This window comes from Scardinius erythrophthalmus (assembly GCF_964197995.2).
Source record: "Scardinius erythrophthalmus genome assembly, chromosome: 10".
In the NCBI taxonomy this organism is placed as follows: domain Eukaryota; kingdom Metazoa; phylum Chordata; class Actinopteri; order Cypriniformes; family Leuciscidae; genus Scardinius; species Scardinius erythrophthalmus.
In genome coordinates this window covers 31,315,793-31,339,824 of record NC_138230.1, presented here as the reverse complement: position 1 = coordinate 31,339,824, position 24,032 = coordinate 31,315,793, and the positions used below count along the sequence as shown (strand labels likewise).

The window sequence follows — 24,032 nt, the reverse complement described above, 5'->3', positions numbered from 1 at the left end:
AAGCCGGTGGTACCGCCACCCTTTAGTTACCTAAAGGCACCGGGGTTGCGGTGCCACCGGCTTGGGCCCGTAATCGCTGCTCGCAGCTATATTTTACTGTTTGTTGTTTCTGAGTAACTGTTGCCTTGCACTGCCTATTGGGTTACTTGACAACAGACTTTGTTAATTAAGCTTGATGGGAAGCACAGCTGGGAATGACATTTTCCAGCTACTGTAAGCTTGAATCTTATGCAGTGGTTAAAATAATTCAAATTGTGGCTGGCACTTCTGGTATCCCTTTAACTCTCTGTAAAATTAACTGAACATTAAGTATCAAGAATATGTGCCTTTTTATTATTAGTTTTCTCTGTTACTGTGTTTTCTGGGTCACTGTTACTTATGTAAGCACTTTAAACCACCCAGGACACCATAGAAACACACTGTAAACAACTCAGGGCTTTTGGCTTTTATGGGCTTTTAATGATGATAATAAAATTCAAACAAAAACTACCGGGAAGGGAAGGGAAGGGAAGGAAAGGGAAGGGAAGGGAAGGGAAGGGAAGGGAAGGGAAGGGAAGGGAAGGGAAGGGAAGGGAAGGGAAGGGAAGGGAAGGGAAGGGAAGGGAAGGACTTGACTTGACTTGACTTGACTTGAGGAACATATGGTATACGACACCAATATGCCACAGGTCTGCAAACACAAGGAGAATAAATAGGGAGCAAACAAATCACGTAACAAGGGAGTACAAGTGGGGCAAATAAACCAATAGTCAAGTAACAAGATGGGCGGGGTCAAGAAAATAGACAGGAGAGCACATGGCACAAGGAAACACATGACAAGCCATGTGCTCACAACAACCATGACTGAAACAAAAGCACATGGCCAGTAAAACAAATCACAACCTATGTGCTCACACAAAATGAGACATGAACACAGCTAATGAGAACTCATAAGCCATGTGTTTACACAGAACATGACAACATGAAAGCACACAGCCAGTGTAAAACAAGCCGCGTGCTAGACAGCACAAGACAAAAGATGAAATGAAAGCACACGGCCGATGTAAAGCATACAGCCCAAGCGAGCACCAAATTAGGGTTGAAACAACCCAGCATTTTTTAGAGTGCAAGACACTGTAAATCACCCAGAACACCCTGCATTGCACTGTAAGGCACACAGAACTCCCTAACAAAGCATGGTAAACCACAGAACACCCTATAGCAATGCACTTTAAACCACTCAAAACACCCAAACAAAGCACTGTAAACCACTCAAAACATCCTAATAAAGCACTGTAAACCACAGAACACCATATAGCAATGCACTGTAAACCACTAAAAAAAACATATGCACTATAAACCACAGAACACCCTATAGCAATGCACTGTAAACCACTAAAAACACTATAGCAATGCACTGTAAACCACAGAACACCCTATAGCAATGCACTGTAAACCACTCAGAACACTAGCATCTGCATTTTAACCCCCTAACAACCACGCAGAACACCATAGCATTGTGGAGGAAAAGGTTGACAGTGCTGGATGTAGTTTTAAAGGAGTGGTATAATGTGCTTTTCACAAGATGTAAAATAAGTCTCTGATGTCCCCAGGGTGTGTATATGAAGTTTAAGCTCAAAATACCCCACAGATATTTTTATATAGCATGTTAAAATTGTCACTTTTTGAAGGTGAGCAAAAACACACCATTTTTGTGTCTGTTCCTAGATGCTGCTCCCCGCACAGTGGGCGGAGCTTCAAGAGCTCCTGTCCTTTTACCTCACACAGATAACCACTGAAAATTTCAAAAACTTTTAGCCTTTTAAACCGGAGTCAGAAAATGATGGAGAGACTCAAGAAGAAGTGACAACATGCAGAAGCAACATTTCTGAATGGTTATTTGATGAATTTATGTCGCTTATGTGTAGTTATATTCTAGTCATTGATTAGCATATTCTGTCTTGATCATAGACAGTAAAAGAAATGGACACAGCAACCCCATTGGATTCAACGGAGAAAAGTGAAGTCAATTAGAAGCACTCACTTCCTGATGGCTGACCGTACTGCGCAGACTCAAACTGAGCTTGACGACATAGACGTGAGCAACCCGTCTGTCTTCTAGTAGCTGTGCCAAGAGAAATCTGAATCATTCCCTTCCGAAACTTGCAGAGAAGTAGAGCGTGAGTAGGAGCTGTCCATGAGCTAGGAGCAGGAGCAACTTTTGCTAAGTATTCTGCTGAATTATTTTGTCATTTTGCCTCCACGTCCCCCCGATTGCCCGCGAGCTTCTCCTGTCCATACGGTAATTTCTCTACTGTGCGACAGAGAGTCGCGTGGTTATGATGCAATCGTTAGCCTATTTTTACAAAAAACTGCTTCTTCGGGGCCATAACGTAAGATACAAGGTAATGGAGCCTTTTATACATTTTTGTGTTTCTTTAGAAATAAATAATGGACAAATGGAGTCTTTAAACGCCTCAGATGTAAAGTTATTCTCTGTAAAAGTGACGCCAAAATGAATGGGAGTCAATGGAATGCTAACAGCAGGTGATCTGCTAATCAATGGCGGCCCCCGGGGAAGCTTCAGTTTTTTCTGAGAGATTACCTCCTTGGTCTTGATAATCTATAAATCACGTTCCCGGGGGCGGGGTTTATGTAAATTTCAGGGTGCGTGATGTCACTAACCCAGGAGGAAGCTTGTATAGTCCCTACCAGCCATTTGCAACCCGTTCTCATACCCAAGGCGTCACTTTCAACCATGCTTCAATATCTGACGCTCAAAGCACCCTTTAGCGTCCATATGAGACGCATAACCCTACCACAGACCTAAACCTACCCAACCGAAGCGTCACATATTGACGCTAAAGGGTGCTTTCAGCGTCAGATATTGACGCTTCCGAAAACGTCAGTTACATGACGCCTAAACCTACCCATAACCGAAGCGTCACATATGGACGCTAAAGGGTGCTTTGAGCGTCAGATATTGAAGCATGGTTGAAAGTGACAAAAAGTGACGCCTTAGGTATGAGAATGTGTTGCCATTTGTTGTAGTCCTTAAAAAACGATTTAAATATCTTCCTTTGCTTTGAACATTGAGCGTTGTAATTTTGCAGATGTTGTTTATGCTCAACAGCAACATTACACACTAACTAAAGTTAGAAAAGTGAAATCATAATCAACCACCCCTTTAATTTTATTTATTATTACTACACTCAGGGCTGGCGACCATGCCACCGCCCCAAACAAGTTACTGCCCCAGCCCCGATTTATGTCCCTTGCCACTTGTATAAATATTCCAATATAGTGGCATCTAAAAAATGTTTTTTTTTTTTTTTTTTTTTTTTTATAAATAGAAATAAAAATAAATAAATAAATAAATAAATAAATAAATAAATAAATGTGTAGTGTTATAGCTTCTTCAACCATTTGGGTAAGTAAATGTGTGTGTGTTTTTTTTTTCTTACTGTTTACTTTCAATTGGAGTATTAAACGTTCAGTATGTCATTTTTTTCCGCTGCTAGGGGTCGCTAACCTCTTACAATAACAAAGGCATAGTTTGATGACGCAACATTTGCTAAGAATTATGGATCTTGTTGTCAATGTCAAGCTGACCGATCTAATAATATTTATGGATGACTGAATACATCGATGTTTTTATCATGACTGTGATATGAAGCAGTTCGGGATTGCTAAGAGACAGCTATCAGCTCCACACGCGACGCGAGTCCCGCGGATATAAAAGGAATATGGACATTTCATTCTACCGAACTACACGCGAGTGCAGAATTACAACTCACAGGTCAGTATATTAGACAAATTAAACTTGTGAGGTAACGCAGCGCTGTTTCATTGGTCTAACATTACACTATCACACTAAACTGCATTTAAATGTGTTGAAATGTATGTGTTAGTTTGTCTGTATGAGACTAGCAGTAAGCTAGATCAACATTAGAATAACATACAGATCATATTCTAACATTTTATCATTGTTGAACTATATAACATTGATTAGTTTTATGTAAATGTGCTGACCTATTTAATAAAGTACATGTAGGAGCGGTCGAAGTCTCGGACGTGGAGCTCTCGTTTATATACGTTAGTCTATGGGAGCTCTCGGCGAAAACACCGCGCTGAATTGATTCTCGTTTTAGTTCTCCTTTTTTATCCAAAGTCTGCTTGCCATGGTCCATAATGTTTGAACGAAACAACAACAGCGTGCAAATAGACATTGCGAACTACATTGTCCACGTCTGTCGCCTTGGTTACTATCAGAGGGCTCTGGTTACCATGGCAGTACGAGCGGAAACCAGGGACAACGTGGATATGGCGCCATTGACTGTGACAAAACGGAAATAAAGAAACGTGCCGTGTCTAAAAATTTAATTAAAATTTCTCCTGGTTTGAAAGTTGTTGGAAACAGTCGGGATAATGTAAGTACACAACTAAAAAAAATGTATAACATAGATACAGTGATTTTTGCTATTTTTAAAGCAAAAAAGTTACATATTGTGCCTTTAAAGCAATTATTTGGCATTTCCCACTTTGACCAATTGTGTGCGAGTATGGTCACATGCCCAAGTGGCTTCACTCACTGTCTCACACATGACTAATCATTTAAAGACGTGACATAGGAGGAGTTGTGGTTGTAAAGTTTTTTTTTTGTTTCAGATCTTTTTATTGGTATAAATAATGGAGGTTTTTGTATTTACTTTCTCATACTGGACTCAATCATGGAAGAAAGCAACTCATGCTATTTATTGAAACCTCTGTTTAATTTGGTGGGATTGTTACCTTTCCTGCTGGATATAGCGCTGGACATTCAGACTGTTGTGTTATTTTATCAGCATGGGGACTATGTGTATATGGCGGTGATGATCTTTCTGCTGCTGGGCTCTTCAGTATTGTTACAGGTGTTCAGCTGGCTCTGGTACTCAGATTCCCAGCTTGAGACTAAGGTGGAGACATTTGCTGACAGGCATAAACTGATCAAACCACTCCACTTCCTTCAGCTTGGACTCTACCTGAGGTCTGTGATATGTTTGCTTCTCAATTTTCCTTGAATAGGGGAAAAAGTACACTTGAGCATATTTTTATAAAGGGAATGCATATGGAAATAATATACTTTGAAAGAAGTATATTATTTCCAGTTCTTTGCAATTATGTTAATTGCAATTAAATAAAAATGCATTATAGTTTAAATTACACAATTAAATGTAATTAGTCGACCTTTAGACTGCTTTTTGACCCACTTGGGCTGGACTTAAGTAGCCTACATCTTTATATGCAATTCCATGAATATTTTGTTTCTTCTTGAGATATGCTTAAAATGTACTGCAGAATGTATTTGCAAGCATTTATGGTAAAACTACAATATACTCTGTCATTTCTCTAATCTTGAATGTTATGCATTTTAGTATATTTGTTATTACACATTTGTAATTATGAAGTTTCAGTTGAGCAATATTACTATATAATATAACTCTTAATGTAATATTGAATAACACTACAGTTAAAATTATAATTAAGTACTTTGCATTTGCTTAAGTGTTAGTCAACAAAAAGCAAAATAAGTGTACTTCATTAAAGCACAAAACAATATTATTAAAACAATGATTTAAAATGTACTTTAAAGTAAAAAAAATATTTAACGTGACATTATTACAATGTGCACTTTCTAAAAGTGTAATAAGCAATCATAAAAGTGTATTCGCTTTAAGTTCAATAGATTGGCTTTTAATTTCAATAATATATTATCTGCAAGTATTTTTTTTTAAATGTACTATTAAGATTTGAAGTACAATACAAGTGCATATTCAGTACAATTGAGCGCACATTTTCACAAGGTTAAATGCTCAATAAGAATACTTTATGAACACTTAAAGGAACAGTTCACCAAACTCACCCTCATGTCAGGCTTTATATGATGAACACATTTAATTGAGACTTTAATTAAACACTGATCCACACATACATAGAGCACATCAAATATGGCAAAAATAGTTTTTTCATGTGTCACGCAAACATGTTTCTGCTTCCTCAATAATCAATGAGGTGTGTTCTCGTGCTATTAAAAATATCTTAATTTGTGCTTCAAATAATGGCATGAGGGTGGTAAATGATGACAGAATTTAAAATTTCAACATTAAATCAAAATTAAACAGAGCTTATTTGTTAATACATATTCAGAACAATAGTTTAGAGCATTGAAGTAAACTCTTCAGATATGAGAATGAGAACTGATATGAGAATGAGAACTGATATGGAAACAGTGTTGAGTCAAACCGTTTACATCTAAGTAAAACAAGTACTTCTTAATATATATATATATATATATATATATATATATATATATATATATATATATATATATATATATATATATAAAAAAAACTGTGGCCTCACTGTTGGTTATTGTAAAGTTTTGTTGTATTAAATTTTGCTTAAGTAAATTCATATACCATATGTTCACAGGTGTGCTGGGGTGATAGAGATTTCCATAATGCATTTTCTTCGTTACACTAAAAGTTTCACAGAGGGTATGGCTGACATGAACCGTGACTTCCAGATGCTTCGACTATTTGAGGCATTTTCTGAAAGTGCCCCACAACTCATACTTATGATGTGTAGAATCTTACAGAGAGGAGAGCTGGAGCTTTTTACAGGTCTGTCTTAAATCTAGAACACTTTAAATCTTTGTTTCTTTCAGATTATAGTTCTTATGTGTCTCTGAACCACTAAAAGTCACTATGAAATCAAACTTGAACATTCCTATTTTTTTATGTATATATTATTGCAGTATTTAAACGATTTAATATTTATGGAAATTATTGTTATTATTTTTAATTCACTCATTGTCTTTAATCTAAATACCTTCCCCTCCCTCTTGCAGCAACATCTCATCTTCTCTCTGATGACGTGTTTACTGGTACAAGGGACAACCTGTCAATCACATGAGATCACATCAGCAATAGCAAACCACAATGATTCAATGATCCAATCAATTCCCAATGGACAAAATCAAGTCCCGCCCTATATTTTTTCTTGTTCAAGAAGCCATTTCACTCTGATATATGTCACAATTGGAAAGAAAAGACTATTACAACATCCATTTAATGCAGACTTTAAAGTGATAATTATCCCAAAAAGGAAAATTCTGTCATTTACCCACCCTCATGTATTCTATGATGTTTCAATTTACATGGAACACAAAAGATCTTTAGCTAAGATATTAGCACCAGCTACTTTCTTTATATAAAAAAGAAGTATAAAGAAAGTAGCTGGTGCTATCAAGCACCAAAAAAAGAAGCAGCAAAAAGTACCTTTAAAGTTGCATTGCATGAAACAGAAATTGTGATAGTCTTTTTGTCACTACTGTAATGTATGTCTGAGTGAAATGGCTTCTTAAGATTAAAAAAACGTAGGGTGGGACTTGGTTTTGGCCATCGGGAATTGACTGGATTGTTGGATCATTGTCATTTGCTGATTGCATCAATCTTGTGTGAGGGACAGGTTGTTGTTTTTAATTAAAAAATACAAGGGCACATGAATTAAAAATAATAATAATGTGCACATATAAGTCATTTACAGAAAATACTGGAATATTCAATTAAAAAATATTAATTATCAATTTTGAATCAATGGTCTTTAAATTTGAAGAACTGTGAGAAAAAAACCTAATTGGTCCTTGTGTGTCAAGCATGTTTACCATTTTTAATGTGCTTTATGTCTGTGCGCTGATCAATTACAGTTGTGCTCAAAAGTTTACATACCCCTTGCAGAATCTGTGAAAATGTGAATAATTTGAACAAAATAAGAGGGATCATAAAAAAGGCATGTTATTTTTTATTTACTGTCCTGATTACGTTTTACATTAAAGATGTTTACATATAGTCCACAAGACAAAAAAATAGCTGATTTTATAAAAATTACCCCGTTCAAAAGTTTACATACCCTTGACTCTTAATTCTGTGTCGTTCCCTGGATGATCCACAACTGTTTTTTTATTTTATTTTATTTTATTTAAATTTTTTTTTATGGTTGTTCTTAAGTCCCTTGTATAGAAACAAGGATCAAAGCCACCTTTTTCTTTGTTCTATTAGTAGGAGTTGAAGTGTCTTGCGCATCAAAAACACACGGCCAGTCCGTTACATTTATTTTTACAAATACAAAAAAGTTTCTTAATAATTTCTTTATAAGGAAAACTGTGAGTAAACTCTATACAAGATAACTTCAAGTAAATTCTTAAATAATACAGCACTGGACATAAAACAGAAATAAGCTGAGAATAATAATAATACAAATTGACAGGATATTAAATTGGCTCTTACACCTTGTTTGTCCTCCTGAGCAGTTAAACTGCCCAACGTTCTTCAGGAAATCCTTCAGGTCCTGCGAATTCTATAATTTTCCAGAATCTTTCACATATTTGAACCCTTTCCAGCAGTGACTGTTTGATTTTGAGATCTATCTTTTTACATTTACCCCTTTTCCACCAAAAAATAACTGGTTCGGAACTGGTGCTGGTTCAAAGTTGGTTCAACTTGCGAACCTTCTCAGAACCTGTTTGTTTTTCCACTGACTAGAGAGCCCAGCGAACGATGTCGTTACGTCACTGTGTATGTTGACATACGTCTTAGCTTTCCCAGAGAAACTTGCGCCAACTTCAAGCATAACAATTACAATGGCGGACTACATCGTCTTTCTGCAAATGTTACTCCTGGCTTTGCGATCCTATATTGGGGTCAGAATCCATCTTTCGTCAATCATTCTTTCTACTAGCTAGCGCTGTGTTTTTAGCAATGGCGGTCACAACCTTTCCCGTTGAGTTGTTGGTCACAATAAACCCAGCCCCCGACGTAAGCATGACGTGGTAAAAGAACGGTTCTAGTCCAGCAAAGAGTTGGTGCCTCTTTGGAACCAATTTTCCTGGCCGAGAACCGGTTCTTTGGCTGTCGAAACACAAAGAACTGGTTTGCGAGCAGGCACCGGCTCCGAACCGGCACCAGCTTGGTGGAAAAGGGGTAATTGAGGACAACTGAGGGACTCAAACACAACTATTATTAAACTAATATTAAAGGTTCAAACATTCACTGATGCTTCAGAAAGAAAACAGTATACATATAGAGCCAAGGGGTGAAAACTTTTTGAATTTGAAGATCAAAATAAATTGTACTTAATTTGTCTTCCCAGAAACATGTAAATATATTCTGTGGCTTCCAAAGGGCAGTACTAAATGAAAATGAGTTAGATTTAAACAAATTGGATATTTTATTTTATTGGATACATTTGGATATCTTCATCCTGTACAAAAGTTTTCACCCCCGTTTCCTTCTGGAGCATCAGTGGATGTTTAATAGTTGTTTTTGAGTCCCTCAATTGTCCTCAGTGTGAAACGATAGATCTCAAAATCATACAGTCACTGCTGGAAAGGGTTCATATATGCAAAAGATGCAGGAAATTGTCTCGCTGTTATAAATTCAAAATGGATCCATTGCATATTTGGTTTCTGCTGAGGATCCGAGCCGGTGATCCGGTCACTTAGCGGTGGAACAGCAACTGTGGCAATGGGACATAATGTCTCCGTTCCCTCTTTCAGAGAACGAGGATTACATACATAACCGAGACGCTCCCTTTCAGTCTGTTGCTGGCCCTTCCAGCGCCCTGCATGAGCCCCCTACTCTCCTTGCACTTGTTGGGGTGTAAGATTGGAAAGGGCTTATGCAGAGAACGTCAATCACTGCTGTTCCGCATGACCCACTCAATGAGACTATTGGTTAACACTGGGAAAGCGTGTCCTTTCTAACGGAAAAGGAACACTGCGAAAGCCACATCCTGCCCACGGGGAGGTATCATGTGGAAATTATACAAATGGACTGGCCAAATAGGGCAGTCCAACCTATGGAATGTCCCTGGTGATGCTCCAGCCTAGTATGGGGGAAGACACACCGGCAAAGACAGCAAAGCGAGCTCTGTCGAGGGAAAGACCAAGAGAGGAGCTGCACCGTGGATAAATACACATATCGGATAGCCGCAGAGATCGCTACATGTGGACACCCAACCTAACACAGGTTCCACCAATGCAGACGAGTATTAGGCCTAGTGTCAGTCGCTCTGCTACATCTGACTGCCGAGGGTGGTGGAGGAACTCGGCAGGGTTCGCCAACCTGGGGAACTCTACTGGAGCAAATAGGCGTGTGTATCCGGTCCACCGGAGGGGAATGGCGCAGTGAGCCGACACAGAATGGGTTCCTAGCGCTACTGGCCACTTGGGGCTACTCTACACAAAGGCTATAACGTGTTGGGTGTCACCCAGCCCACAGCTCTACATATATCTGCCAGTGAGGCACCTTGCACCAACGCCCTAGAGGAAGCAACACTTCTAGTCGAGTGCGCCCTCATCCAGAGCTGGCAAGGCAAAGCAATAGCATCCACTATCCAGTGGGCCTTCCTCTGCTTGGAGACAGCCTTTCCTTTCTGCTGGCCTCCGTAACAGACAAAGAGCTGGTCTGAGGTCCTGAAGCTCTTTGTTCGGTCCACGTACAGACACAAAGCACATACGGGACAGAGCAAAGCTAGGGCTGGGTCTGCCTCCTCCATGGGCAGTGCTAGGAGGTTCGCTACCTGGTCCCTGATAGGAGTGGTGTGAACCTTGGGCATATATCCGGGCCGAACTCCAGACACGATTTGTCATCAGAAAATGCTTGCAGGTCCTCGACCCTCTTGATGGAAGCAAATGCAACCAGGAGAACTGTCTTCATAGACAGAATTTTCAGCTCCAATGACTGCAGAGGTTCAAAGGGGGACCTCTGCAATACCATAAGCACCAGAGATAAGTCCTAAGAGGGTATAGAGTGAGGGTGAGGAGGATGTAACCTTCTCGCACCCCTCAGGAACCTGATGATCAGGTCGTGCTTTCCTAAGTATTTACTGTCAACTGCATTGTGATGTGTGGCAATAGCAGCAACATACACTTTGAAGATGGAGGAAGACAGCCTTCACTCCAACCCATCTTGCAAGAAGGATAGCACAACTCTGATTGGGCATTTCCAGGTGGGAAGAACACCACTCAACTAATAGGTTCCAACTAATAGGTTTTCGCTTTCTGTGTGCTTTCTGCCTCTCCATCTCATTATCTCTTTACTCATTATTTGCCAATGTGAACACGCCTACTTAGAGCGTGCGCTATTTAAACGCAAATGATCTGAGGTGATCCATGCAAACCTGTCAACGCCCACATCAGCTCGATAAAACAAATCAAGTTTAATCAGATTCATGTACTTTACGTTGTCTTGCGACGCTGTGAGGAATAATAATAGCGTAATAGTAATATAATCCTGGAACATTTTACCTCAGAAGTGTTGGTTTCGGTTTCATTTCAAGGAGCAACGGATCCAGCTGAGGATTGTGAATAGTAAGTTCTTTATTCTTAAGGGCTTTGTTCTAATCGCAATATAGTGTATGTAAACTGCAAAAAGACTGTTTAAGTATGAGTCACGTGTCTAGTGTGAATGAACGGCACATATGCACACTGTTGTTTACTACAGGCACTTACATTAGTAAACATGCCATTTTTACATGATCATGAACACATCTACTAGTTTAGCTTTTCCCAAACTATATTGCTATACTGAGAATCTAGTGAAATATGTAAAAAAAAAAAAAAAAAAGTCTTTGTATAAGCACCTTATTACACTTCAAATTAACATTTATATGCCCTTGATTATCATAAATTATTATATCCTTCGGATGAGACGCTAAACCGAGGTCCTGACTCTCTGTGGTCATTAAAAAATCCCAGGATGTCTTTCGAAAGAGTAGGGGTGTAACCCCGGCATCCTGGCCAAATTTGCCCAGTGGCCTCTGTCCATCATGGCCTCCTAATCCTCCCCATATATACTGATTGGCTTCATCACTGTCTCCTCTCCACCAGTAAGCTGGTGTGTGGTGGGCATTCTGGCGCAATATGGCTGCCGTCGCATCATCTAGGTGGATGCTGCACATTGGTGGTGGTTGAGGAGATTCCCCCCTTCTATGTAAAGCGCTTTGAGTGTCGAGAAAAGCGCTATATAAATGTAATGAATTATTATTATTATTATTATTATTATATCATAAAAATGATGTTGCAGATGAAATATGAATGTTTAGACAAGATTTCGTTAACAAGTTTTAAAAAGATTATAAAGATTTTACAGTAAAATAGACTACTGCCACGTCAAATAAGCTTTTGTCCGCCAATTTCTGCTAATATGTTAAATACATATTATGGGATGTTTTGTCAAAAATAAAGTAGGTATATTTAATTATCAACTGAGATGTTATTATAGCGTTTGTTCCAATTCAAACTGAATCATTAACTTTGAAATATGTATGTTAAATTATTGTTGATACATGTTGATTTACATGTGAAAACTATTTAATAAAAGCAGATGTAAACAAAATCTTAATAGGTCAATATAAGCCTTCTCATTAAATTATTTATTATTGTGCTTTATTAGTGACAAATTTGAGGAGAGGATAAATATTCCAAAACTTTCTGAAAATACAGATATATATATTATAATATAGACATAGACAATAGAAGAGAATTAATTGCACAATGAGTAATGTTTACCTTGGATATTATATAATTTGCATGCAAACAAAATTTGTGAAAAAAAAAAATCAAGATGTTTCTAACTTAGACTGGGAAAACCCAGTTAACTTCCAGCAAATTTAGATTTGCTCTGCAAGTAGTCTGGCAAAGAGCTCATTCAAGCCCATTTCTAATCCGTCGAAATCGCGGCACCAATCAGAAACGTTGAGGCAGGCTTTACACGATGACGATCACTCTGATTGGTTTTAGGTCTATCCAGTTGCGCCCAGAGGCATTTGAGCGACGTCCGTTGGTAAAGCGCACACCAACTTTTAAATGCATTATTACATTCAAATTGCAAACACATGAGGAGAGTCTCCATGAAAGACCCACTGGCAGATGAATGTGCTGCTACATTTCTCTCCGAAACGGTAGGAAATTAAATTAGATTTAATAGAGGAATTTAACTGTGACAAGATGATTGACAGGGCAGTTTACGTGACAGGATGTACGCGACAGATCCGTCCGATAAAGATGACGAAGTAGTATGTCTGATTGGTTTTAGGTCTATCCAATTGCGCCCAGAGGCATTTGAGCGACGTCCGTTGGTGACGCCCAGCGCCGCCGCTCCCACCACGCGCATCACGCGCTGTGCGTAGGGCACCAAGTGCTGAGGGGGCACCAAAAATAGCCTAATTAAAAAATATATATAATGCCGATATTATTTCATTAGCTAATAATATAGAAATATTATTAGGCACATTTTAGCCATGTATATGTAACAAAAAAGGGGGAACAAGATCATTTAATTGCTCAAGTCTAGAAAGTACCGCCCCCCGCTTTGGATGGTCCGTGCCGTTTGTTCGCGCAGGCGCCTTTACGAAGGACGAACGCGATCGAAGTTTGACAGACAGACAGTAGGCAACTTTTTGGGAAATGGCCCCTAAAAGACAGCAGAAGTTAGGATGAGAAAAGAAAGAAGAAGAAACTGCGAGATGATGCCCGTGCATCACTTGCAGGTAAGTCCATGTTTAATCATTCTTAAATAAGGGAAATGTGCTGCTGCTAACGCGCCTCGAACTTGCTGACGTTAAAGTTAGCAAACTATGTAATTATAACTTATAACTTCGGTACAAGCTAAATTGAGATTTTACTGTTAAACACTACCCGTTTTACAAATAACTGACGCCAGCTAGCTGTTAGTTTCTTTACTATCTTTCTTTAGATATTGAGCAGTAGTTTATGGTTTATTTTGACGTGACGGTGGTTAATACTTTCTCAGTAACAGTTAACGTTAGCAGTCAGTGCAGTGCACATGGTAGGCTAACAATTTCTGTTAAATATATAAAAAAATATAAAATGTCAATATGAATGATGTAAAGCAAACAATACTGTTTAATTGTGTGCATTATTGCACCTCATTCTATTATGCTTTTATATTATATTATATTTATCAAATAGTTGATAAATAAGGAATAAAGGGGGAGAACTCCTTGGCTGCCATGCTTTCAGTTTTAAATGTTTATAATTTTTTTCTCGTATGAGATTCTTTGTTTGAATATTTTGTCTAATAAATGTAATTTATTCAAAGTGACATTGAATTTGGGAAAAACATGTCTGGATTATTTTGATAGTTTTTTTTTATTTTGCTATTCTGTTTACTGAAAAAAAGTTTGCACTTTCAAATGTGTAGTGTGTGTTGGCTATTCTACATATGTTTACAAAGTCAGCAAAGCTGTGAAGATTTTACTTTCTCTTTTTAGTGTTCTTAAATTTTATACTGTGGTGCTGCCATTGTGTTATTGGTATTGAGATATATGTTTGGTAATAAAAAGTCAAACTGGCAAAAACAAAAGTTTTTTTTCTCGGGGTCGGGGTGGGGGGCATCATAAAGGAATTATGCTTAGGGCACCAAAATGGCTAGCAGCGGCACTGGTGACGCCCCTTTGGAAATGAGTTATTAATGAAGCTTTGTCAGACCATAACTCAGTTACTACTGAGAATGGTCTGGTTTTAACCAGGCTAACTCTAACTTTGAACCAATTCACTAGAATGGTCCATATAGCGTATTTGAACAGGATTTGTTTCCAGGAATGACTATGTACTCAAAATGTGCTTTTGACTTTAATTTATATTTGGATTATATTGTTATACAACTATATATAAGAATTTATAACTATATTCTAAATAAATTAAAAGCAATATATATATATATATATATATATATATATATATATATATATATATATATATACACTGTTAGAAAAATCTGTAGAAATTACAGTATTACTGGCAGCTACTTGCCAGTAACTTACTGTAGATTTAAATTGATGTTATTTACTGGCAATAATTTGTTTAAAATTAAATGAACATTAAACATTAACAAGTCTTTATCTTTACAGAATAAAACTAAAATAACATCCTCATGCAAAGCATTCTGGGAACCAAAATCTGAAGGAAAAAAACAGAAAAAGGTTGATGAAGATTTCTGGTTCCCAGAATGCTTTGCATTAGATTGTTATTTTATAATTTTATTCTTTAAAGACAAAGACTTGTTAATGTATAATGTTCATTTAACTTTGAACAAACTGTTGCCAGTAAATAACTTAAATTTAAATCTACAGTAAGTTACTGGCAAACAGCTGCAAAATTACAGCAAATTTTTACAGTGTATATATCAAAGTATATTGGTCTCTCGAAGCGATCCCAAATTCGTCGGTTCACTTCTGACATAATGTGGAATGTGACCAGGGAAAACAGAACGTGACAGGGAACTGAAGAATTTGCATGACCTGAAGGATTTTTCTGAAGAACATTGGTTCTGATGCTCAGGACAAACAAGGGACTTGTTCTACCATCAAAAAACAAAACAAAACAAAAAACAGTTGTGGATCATCTAGATAATTTCAGATTCTGCAAGGGGTATGCAAACTTTTGAGCACAACTGTATATGTGAATAAAAAACTTAATTTATTGATTCATTCAGCAGTGTCAATGTGTGTTTCTCAGCATCAGTATGGCTGTGAAGAACACTATTACTTGTTTACATGCAATGGTTTTTCATTTCAGGTTTAAAAATCCTCTCATCATCTGCTTCAATAGCCTTTACCGTAGCCTTGTTCCACCGCAGCATGCGTTCCTTTCTTCAAGAAAATCTCGAGATGAGCTGGATCTCTACCATTGTCTACTTTCTGTGGAACTTGTTGCTGATCATTCCCCGTGTAACCGCTCTGGCACTCTTTTTCAGTGTTTTGCCATGCTACATCATCACCCACTTCCTGTCTTTGTGGATGCTGCTGGTTTTAGGGGTCTGGAGCCAAAAAACAGATCACATGAAAAGTCCTGGTTGGGAATGGCTCTTCAGAGCTACTGTTGGAATAATCTGGTACTTCAGCTGGTTTAAAGTATCAACAGGAAACATGAAATTAAAGAATATTCTCTATTATGTTGTCATGGGGTTGGACACAGTGATGCTGCTGGGCTTCTGGTGCTGGAAGGTGTTTGAGTATACAGGCTGTTGGAGCTCCTTAAATCCTTACATAGTGATCCCGACACTAGTAGGTTTGTACGTTGTTGGAATTCTATTGAAAATGATATACTACAGATGGTTTCATCCTGACTGTGATGAACAGAAAATAGCTAAACCCATTGAACAACAGAAGATTAGTGAAGCTGCAGCAATTCATAACATAGAGGCAGACTCCCTGGAATCTTCACCTGAAGCTGTGACTGTAACTCTTGCTCAACCTGTCACTGGTGTTCTGAAGAGGGGGAGGAACATGGCTGCTAATTTCTTCTACTAGTTCTTGGTTCAACTTTTCTAAGACTCCCCAGCTGGTTTGTGTGTGTTGCAGGGGCGACGCCTGATGAGCTGCTGGCAACTTGTCACATTATATATATATATATAATACCCAGCAGCTGTGGTTGGCAGAACTTTACAGTTAAAAATAAAAATGCTATAGATTAATTTTAGGTTTTATGGATTTGACAAAAAAAAAAAAAAACAGTATACTTCATTAACTGATACAATGTTAATATACCTACTGATTCTGGGTGACTATTGGAGAGCAAAGTTATACAACATACAGCCAGACAATGTCTGAGTTTGCAGATGATGACGCAAACATTCACCTCCATCCTCCCCACCACCACCAGGACGGTTCCTGTCCATACCTCCCCGGGGGTCGGCTGCGCCCCTGCCTTCGTCTTCAGGCAGGATATGCAGAGTCGGCTACCCTCCGAATGTGAACTACAGAGGGCCTGTGCCAAAGAACTTTACCATCCAATATTTTTGTTTTCATTTTCTGGTCTATTTAATTAATAAATGTCATTGTGATATCATCTCGTCTTCCGAGCCTTTCTGGTAGAAATTTCAGTAGACAAAAAAACTGTAGAAAACATGAGCTATGGAAATCTGGGAGCTTTATACTGCTTTTTACAGCGGATGCCATTGAAAACAGGATAAGTCTATCCCTCACAGCCTCGCTTTCAGACCCGTCATAGCTTTGCTCTGAATAAGGTCTATAGATGTATCCTTCGCTGTCTTTGATATCCCACAATCCTGTGCTATAAATTCTGTAACAATTGAGCTAAAAAATAAAGATGGTGTCTGAAAGTTGTGGTTAGTCAGTTTGTGCGTAAATGTTTTACACTTTTGATGTAATTTCTTGCATGGAATATTGTAGCAATTAAATATTCGCTTAAGTTTTCATCAAAGCCCTCTCTATTTTGCTGTAGATCATTAAACCGTTACGCTGCCTCATAAGTCTGTCTGAAATCAGTTTTGTAAGTCATTGCCCTTTGTAACCGGTCTTACTCAACCCGCTCTGAGTGTTACACCTGATAAGGCAGCGAGGAAACAAGTCAGCTGTCTAAGTTTTCAGATGCAGCCATTATTGTAGCTTTTCTCCTCCCAGTCTTCTTAAATTGAGCATTACCGCCATGCCATCTACTCTAGGTTACGGATCAGAGACTCTTTTCCTTCTCTCCCCAAGACCATTCAGGAATCATGCTTCCGATGGTGCTGCGTGTTCAGCTCGTCCATTTTCAGCCTCAAGTCCCTCATCGCCCAGAGAGAGGAGGAAGAAAGAAAGATAAAAGAAAAAATGAAAGAAAAACCCTTTTGTGGCCTAGATATATTCTTTCATTTAACTAAATTATATTCAGAAATTGTGTTAATAGACTATCCCCTCTTACTGGATTCAAAAGCTTCTGTTATTTGCAGTTCTCCTTTCTTCTGTAATTAATCTGTTTATTTCTTCCCTCTGTATATCTTTCACACTGTATTATAAATACATGTTCCACTAATTCTCTATCTCAACACCAATTCCATAATTACGGAAGCGTATTGCATTCACTTGAGGAAAAAAAAATCTACTCTGTTTTTCTGAATTAACGAGTTAATTATCTCAGAATTACAAGATAATTTTTCATGACATTTTTTTGCTCGGTTTTTCTGAATTAACGAGTTAATTATCTCAGAATTACGAGAATTTTTTTTCTTGAAATAAAATATTTACTCTGTTTTTCTGAATTAATGACTTAATTATCTCAGAATTATGAGATCATTTTTCATAAAAAATATTTTGTTCCGTTTTTCTGAATTAATGACTTAATTATCTCAGAATTATGAGATAATTTTTCATTTAAAAAAATTTGCTCTGTTTTTCTGAATTAATGACTTAATTATCTCAGAATTATGAGATAATTAAGTCATTAATTCAGAAAAACAGAACAAAATATTTTAACTCATTAATTCAGAAAAACAGAGTAGATTTTTTTTCCTCAAGTGAATGCAATACGCTTCCGTACATAATCTCATTATAAATTATATACATTGTTAAGTCCTATATGTCCCAGTCTGAGTGTAGTTAAAATACAATCTTCTTTCCTCCTTCCACCTGAATTCCTTCCACTTCCTATGGTTGTATTAATAGATGCCTTCCCTTTTGTTCATTATTCCAATAATTTTTTTTATTTAACTCAGTTTTTATAATTGATTTGAGTTCTGATTTACTATACATTATGCATTTGTATTTTCCTTTGCCATAACTTGTTTTGCTCATTTATTTGCTTCCTCATTCCCCGATACCACATTCGCTAGCCTGGTTGAATCCAGACCATTCTTAGTAGTAACTGAGTTATGGTCTGGCAAAGCTTCATTAATAACTCATCACCAACGGACGTCCTTTGCTTTTAATTTATTGCTTTTAATTTATTTAGAATATAGTTATAAATTCGTATATATAGTTATATAACAATATAATCCAAATATAAATGAAAGTCAAAAGCACATTTTGAGTACATAGTCATTCCTGGAAACAAATCCTGTTCAAATACGCTATATGGACCATTCTAGTGAATTGGTTCAAAGTTAGAGTTAGCCTGGTTAAAACCAGACCATTCTCAGTAGTAACTGAGTTATGGTCTGGCAAAGCTTCATTAATAACTCATTTCCAAAGGGGCATCACCAACGGACGTCGCTCAAATGCCTCTGGGCGCAATTGGATAGACTTAAAACCACTCAGAGTGATCATCATCGTGTAAAGCCATATGCTGCGTCCCAATTCGCCTAAGTTACACTACGCCATAAAAGTATGTACTCTTTTTGTGAAGAAAAGGTATTTACTTTTGAATGTGTAGCAAAAAAGTAGGCAAGCTTTGGGACATACATACTACTTCGTCATCTTTATCGGACGGATCTGTCGCGTGCATCCTGTCATGTAAACTGCCCTGTCAATCATCTTGTCACCGTTAAAATCCTCTATTAAATATAGTTTAATTTCCTACCGTTTCGGAGAGAAATGTAGTAGCACGTTCATCTGCCAGTGGGTCTTTCATGGAGACTGTCCTCATGTGTTTGCAATTTGAATATAATAATGCATTTAAAAGTTGGTGTGCTTCACCAACGGAAGTCGCTCAAATGCCTCTGGGCGCAATTGGATAGACCTAAACCAATCAGAGCCATCGTCATTGTGTAAAGCCTGCCTCAACGTTTCTGATTGGTGCCGCGATTTTGACGGATTAGAAATGGGCTTGAATGAGCTCTTTGCCAGACTACTTGCAGAGCAATCTAAATTTGCCGGAAGTTGTCTGGGTTTTCCCAGGCTACACATTCACAGGAGCCCATTAAAAAACTGAACTCTCTTGTTTGTCAGCTGCATTATATATAATATCTGAAGAATCTCTATTAATATATCTTGTATATCTAGACTGTTGAACATCCAGACTTAAAAGGAAGACTTTAGAAGGCTTTGCTTTAAAAATGACTTTAAAGATGCTCCTGCAAACATTTGTGAAAGAATGGGTCGCTCAGTGACTTCCTGCGTGGTACAGTGATAGGCAGTGGCGTGCACAGACCTCCTCAGGGGCAGGGGCGGAAGGACCAAAAAGGGCACTTTTTAAAAAAAAACATTTATTTATTAAATAAATCACCTGTATGTGTCTGTTGTGTTTTTAAATATTTTAATGACTTCCTCACAATTAATTGGAATATCTCGCTCGATGGAGCGCAGCAGTAGGTCAGAGAGCCTCTCTTCATTACAAATGAAAAGACGTTGATACAATCAGAATGCATAACACATCAAACAAAAATAGGGAAATGATAATATTACTAAATATTATTTACTTAACCAAACAAAACAGAGAATCAAGTAGCCTAGGTAATTATGAAGAATTCATAATAGTTAATATTAATTTCAGCATTTACTAAAACATTATTAAAATCAAAAGTTGTATTTGTTAACATTAGTTAATGCACTGACTGTGACAAAATGAACAAACAATTAAAAGTTGTATTATTATTAACTAAGATTATCAAATAGGCAGTAGGCTAGTCTAACAAATGTTTTGCTCATGATTAGCTAATGTTAGGGACGCGGGAAGTGGGGGTGCTGGGGGTGCTGCAGGGGTGCCCCCTGTTTTCACAGAATTGTAAATGCAACGCATATGTTTGTTCATTAACATTTATTAATTTTCAAAAAAGTCAAAAACCCCACTATCAGTGTTTTGTAAGGTTAGCACTAGGCAGTTTTTTGTGTTCATTTCTACATTTATATTACCGGTTTAATATCAGACAATATTTTCACACCTTTAAGGTGTGGCGGATAAATACAACAAAATAAAATTATACGACCGGCATAAAAACTGGGGTAGCCTATTTTTATAATAATAAACGTGAATCAAATGTATAGGCCTACTCGCAATTTTATTAGCAGCGTCCTCGTAACATCGCGTCTCTGAGAAAGCCTGAACACAAACAAAATGCCCCCAAAAAGAAGAAAAAAAAAACACCATAAAGGCCCTTTCACACCGGATGCGTAACGAAAAAGCAAATATTTCGTGTGCGAATAGATCGCGTCAAAACCCATCACATGAGCCGCGTAAACACGGTCTCTATCTCTATCTTTGACGATTAGCTTTCTATCCCAAATGTAGTTTAGCCTGCTAGCCTACACAGCACAGGACTATACAACAACTAAAACTATCACACAACATACTCACAGTCGTGATAACCGAGTTGGTTGGCAATGCTACGCCACACAATCATTGTCCTTGTAGTATATGATTGGCTGAAGTCTTTTCTGTCGCCGCAAAAGAAAAAAAAATCGACATCGAAACGAAAAAAAAAAAGTAGTTTTTTTGCCGCAGCACATTCGCGTTCTGTGTGAAAGCACTAATTACACAAACAGCTGATCAAAAAATAAAACCATCGCGCGAATTATTCATGCGTAAAAATCGCGTCCAGTGTGAAAGGGCCTTAAAGCTGTCAAAAAGAACCTGCAAAATTAATGATTATGAATATGAAAAATATAGCAGGAGACATTTTAATTGTTTACTAATAAACCAGTTATTTTTATGTCATTGTCGGCTGGAAAGATGAAGTTCACTATGCTGACTCGATTGCGATCTTCGCAGTATGAACGTGTCCGAGAGAAATGCACATTTATAAGCAGAGAGCAGTCTGTTTTCTTTCGTTTTGAATTGTTCTGTTTAAATGTAGACATTTCAAGCTTTCTATATATGTCTTATGCTGAGTTTCGGTTAATTTATGAGACCAGGGCTGGGTTTCCCGAAACCTTCTTAACGCTACTTCGTTCTTAAGTTACACCTTAAAGGTGCAATGTGTGATATTTCTGAGGATCTATTGACAGAAATGCAATATAAGATCCATAACTATGTTTTCAGTGGTGTATAAAGACCTTACTTAATGAACCATTATGTTTTTATTACCTTAGAATGAGTCATTTATATGTATATAACCGCGGCCACCCCTTCTATGAAGGTCGCCATATCGTGACGTCATGTTTCTACCGTAGCCGACAGCGAACAGACAGACGCGTTTCATCACTAACTTGAATGAGAAGCAGCAGAAAAAGATGCGGCTTCCTACGTCGGCCACCGTAGCCTCTCATTCGAGTTTGAAATTTCAAGGAAAGGCCGCGAATTATTGACCGATTGCAATTCGCAAATCTCACCACTAGATGCCGCTAAAAATCACACACTGCACCTTTAAGCTGTACCTTATCGTTAATACGTGTTTCCCGAAACGTTCTTAGTTAAGTATGCCTTCTGTAAGTCATACTTTTGGAAGGTTGGTTGGTCCGGACCACTAGCTTTACCTTATCACTGTTGCAGGTCTGTATGAATATAATTCTGAAGTTTTAATACACCCAGGCAGTGTTCAGTTAGGCTAATTCAAGTGTTTTCATGCAAAGAATAAAATTGTCATTGCACTGATTGTTAATAGAATTTTGATTATATTATTATAAATAATAAAATGTTATACATTTATTTTAATTAAAGAGCGCTTTTAAATTAAAGGCCAGTGAAAGCATTGGCTACTGTCAGTTAAGTCCTATTTGGACGCTAATATTGTTTCTATGGGCTCGTACAGTAAGTCGGTTATTTTAGTGCCTCCGAATCCATAATATCAGTGTTTTTTTCTCACCCAACCCGCGTAAAAATCCCTGGCCAAATTAATACCTTCTGTTTTTTGACAAACAGGTCGTACGTTAATTTAATTGCCGTCTGAATCCACATCTCCGCGTTTACAAAAAGAGATTCAAAATCCACTGTTTAAATCCTTTTTGATCACTGCCGAGCACCATACATGACGTACACTTTTATTACTGAAATGCTGGAAAGTATTTACAAGAACAATATTTCATCACAGCTCCACCTCAGTGAACAAAAATGGGAAAGAGAAGAAAGCACATAAATAATTGAAATGGTTATTATGACAGCAATATATGATATGTAGGCAAGGCTACTAATAAATGCAATTTCAACTATTTATGAAGTGCTTATTTTATAAAGAACACCGCTTTCTCACATAAACAGCCCCTGCATGAGAGAATAATTGATTCTCGAGCCATCAATATCAACCAATTCAGCCCCATCGCCACAGACAGCACCGGGTAACGTCGCACGTAAGAAGGTAGCCTATATCTTAAGCAGCTTCCTAAGGTATAGTTCGGGGAACACACCTAGAAATGGTATACCTTCAGTTAAGTTATACCTTAAGAGTCTTCGTAGCGCGCTAAGAGACAACGTTATCGGGAAACTCAGCCCAACTCCAGTTCACCCGCCGGCGCCTCCGTGTCGTGATTATCTAATTTCTATTATATTTACTTCTTATTTATTAAATCCAGACAATTTGTTGATGAAACATTGATTCAAATTAAGATACAATTAATACAAAATTAAATTAAATTTAAAGACAGGCTTTGTGCTTTCTGTTTGATGTCTCTGTGGAAGTTTTAAAGCAGTCTTTTCAGAGCGCTTGTAGCGTTTGCGACTCATGGTCATAATTCATAAGTCGCATGTACTTTTATTTTATTTTACACAGAGGCAGTGAAAAGTATTTATGAATTTTAATAAATGCAAAACTATGATTATATGATCTACGAACATAAACGTACGTAAAAATGCACACAATAAACAAACAAACAGATAACCAAACAATAAAAATACGTGATCAGAAGTAACATGAAATGAAAGAAAGATAGAAAGAAAGGCAGAGAATGGGGAAGCTAGTAATTATTACATACAAATAGAACCTAAGTTCACGAGACAACCTGGAAAGCAGTTTTATCAGAATAATGTTTTACTTGCACGTTTGTTCTCTGTTCGGTGTGAGGCTGAGGCAGGGCAGCGTGACGATGTCGATCCTGTTTCTGCTGTGTCTTCAGGTGCCGCGAAGTTTAAAGGCTCACTGCATGTAACATTACCGAGAAGGTTCAGTTCGTCTTCTGGGTCGTTTCGCAAGACGATGTAAAGGCTTACTTGAATTTAAGTTACCGAGAAAGTTAGATCATTTCCCTTTTTGAGGGGAAAGGCACGGATGAGCTTAGTTGCAAAGAACGGCAGGCTTTTTCATGGTGCGGGCCATGTGTCCCAGAGGCCAAGGCAAGGCCGGTTCATCTGGAGCAGCGCTGCACGTGGAGGAGGAGGAGGTCAGCGGGATCGATGGGAGAAGAGG

The 24,032-nt window shown here is 37.8% G+C and overlaps 1 protein-coding gene across 1 annotated transcript; it reads left to right on the top strand.

Moving 5' to 3' along the window:
* Positions 1–4,709: 4,709 nt before the first annotated feature.
* On the top strand, positions 4,710–16,353 carry LOC308697367 (XK-related protein 8-like; the record flags this gene model as incomplete). The annotated part of the gene is made up of 3 exons (XM_081376546.1): positions 4,710–5,005; positions 6,451–6,641; positions 15,620–16,353. The coding sequence occupies 3 exons, from the start codon at positions 4,710–4,712 to the stop codon at positions 16,351–16,353; spliced, it is 1,221 nt and encodes a 406-aa protein (XP_081232672.1).
* Positions 16,354–24,032: the final 7,679 nt, after the last annotated feature.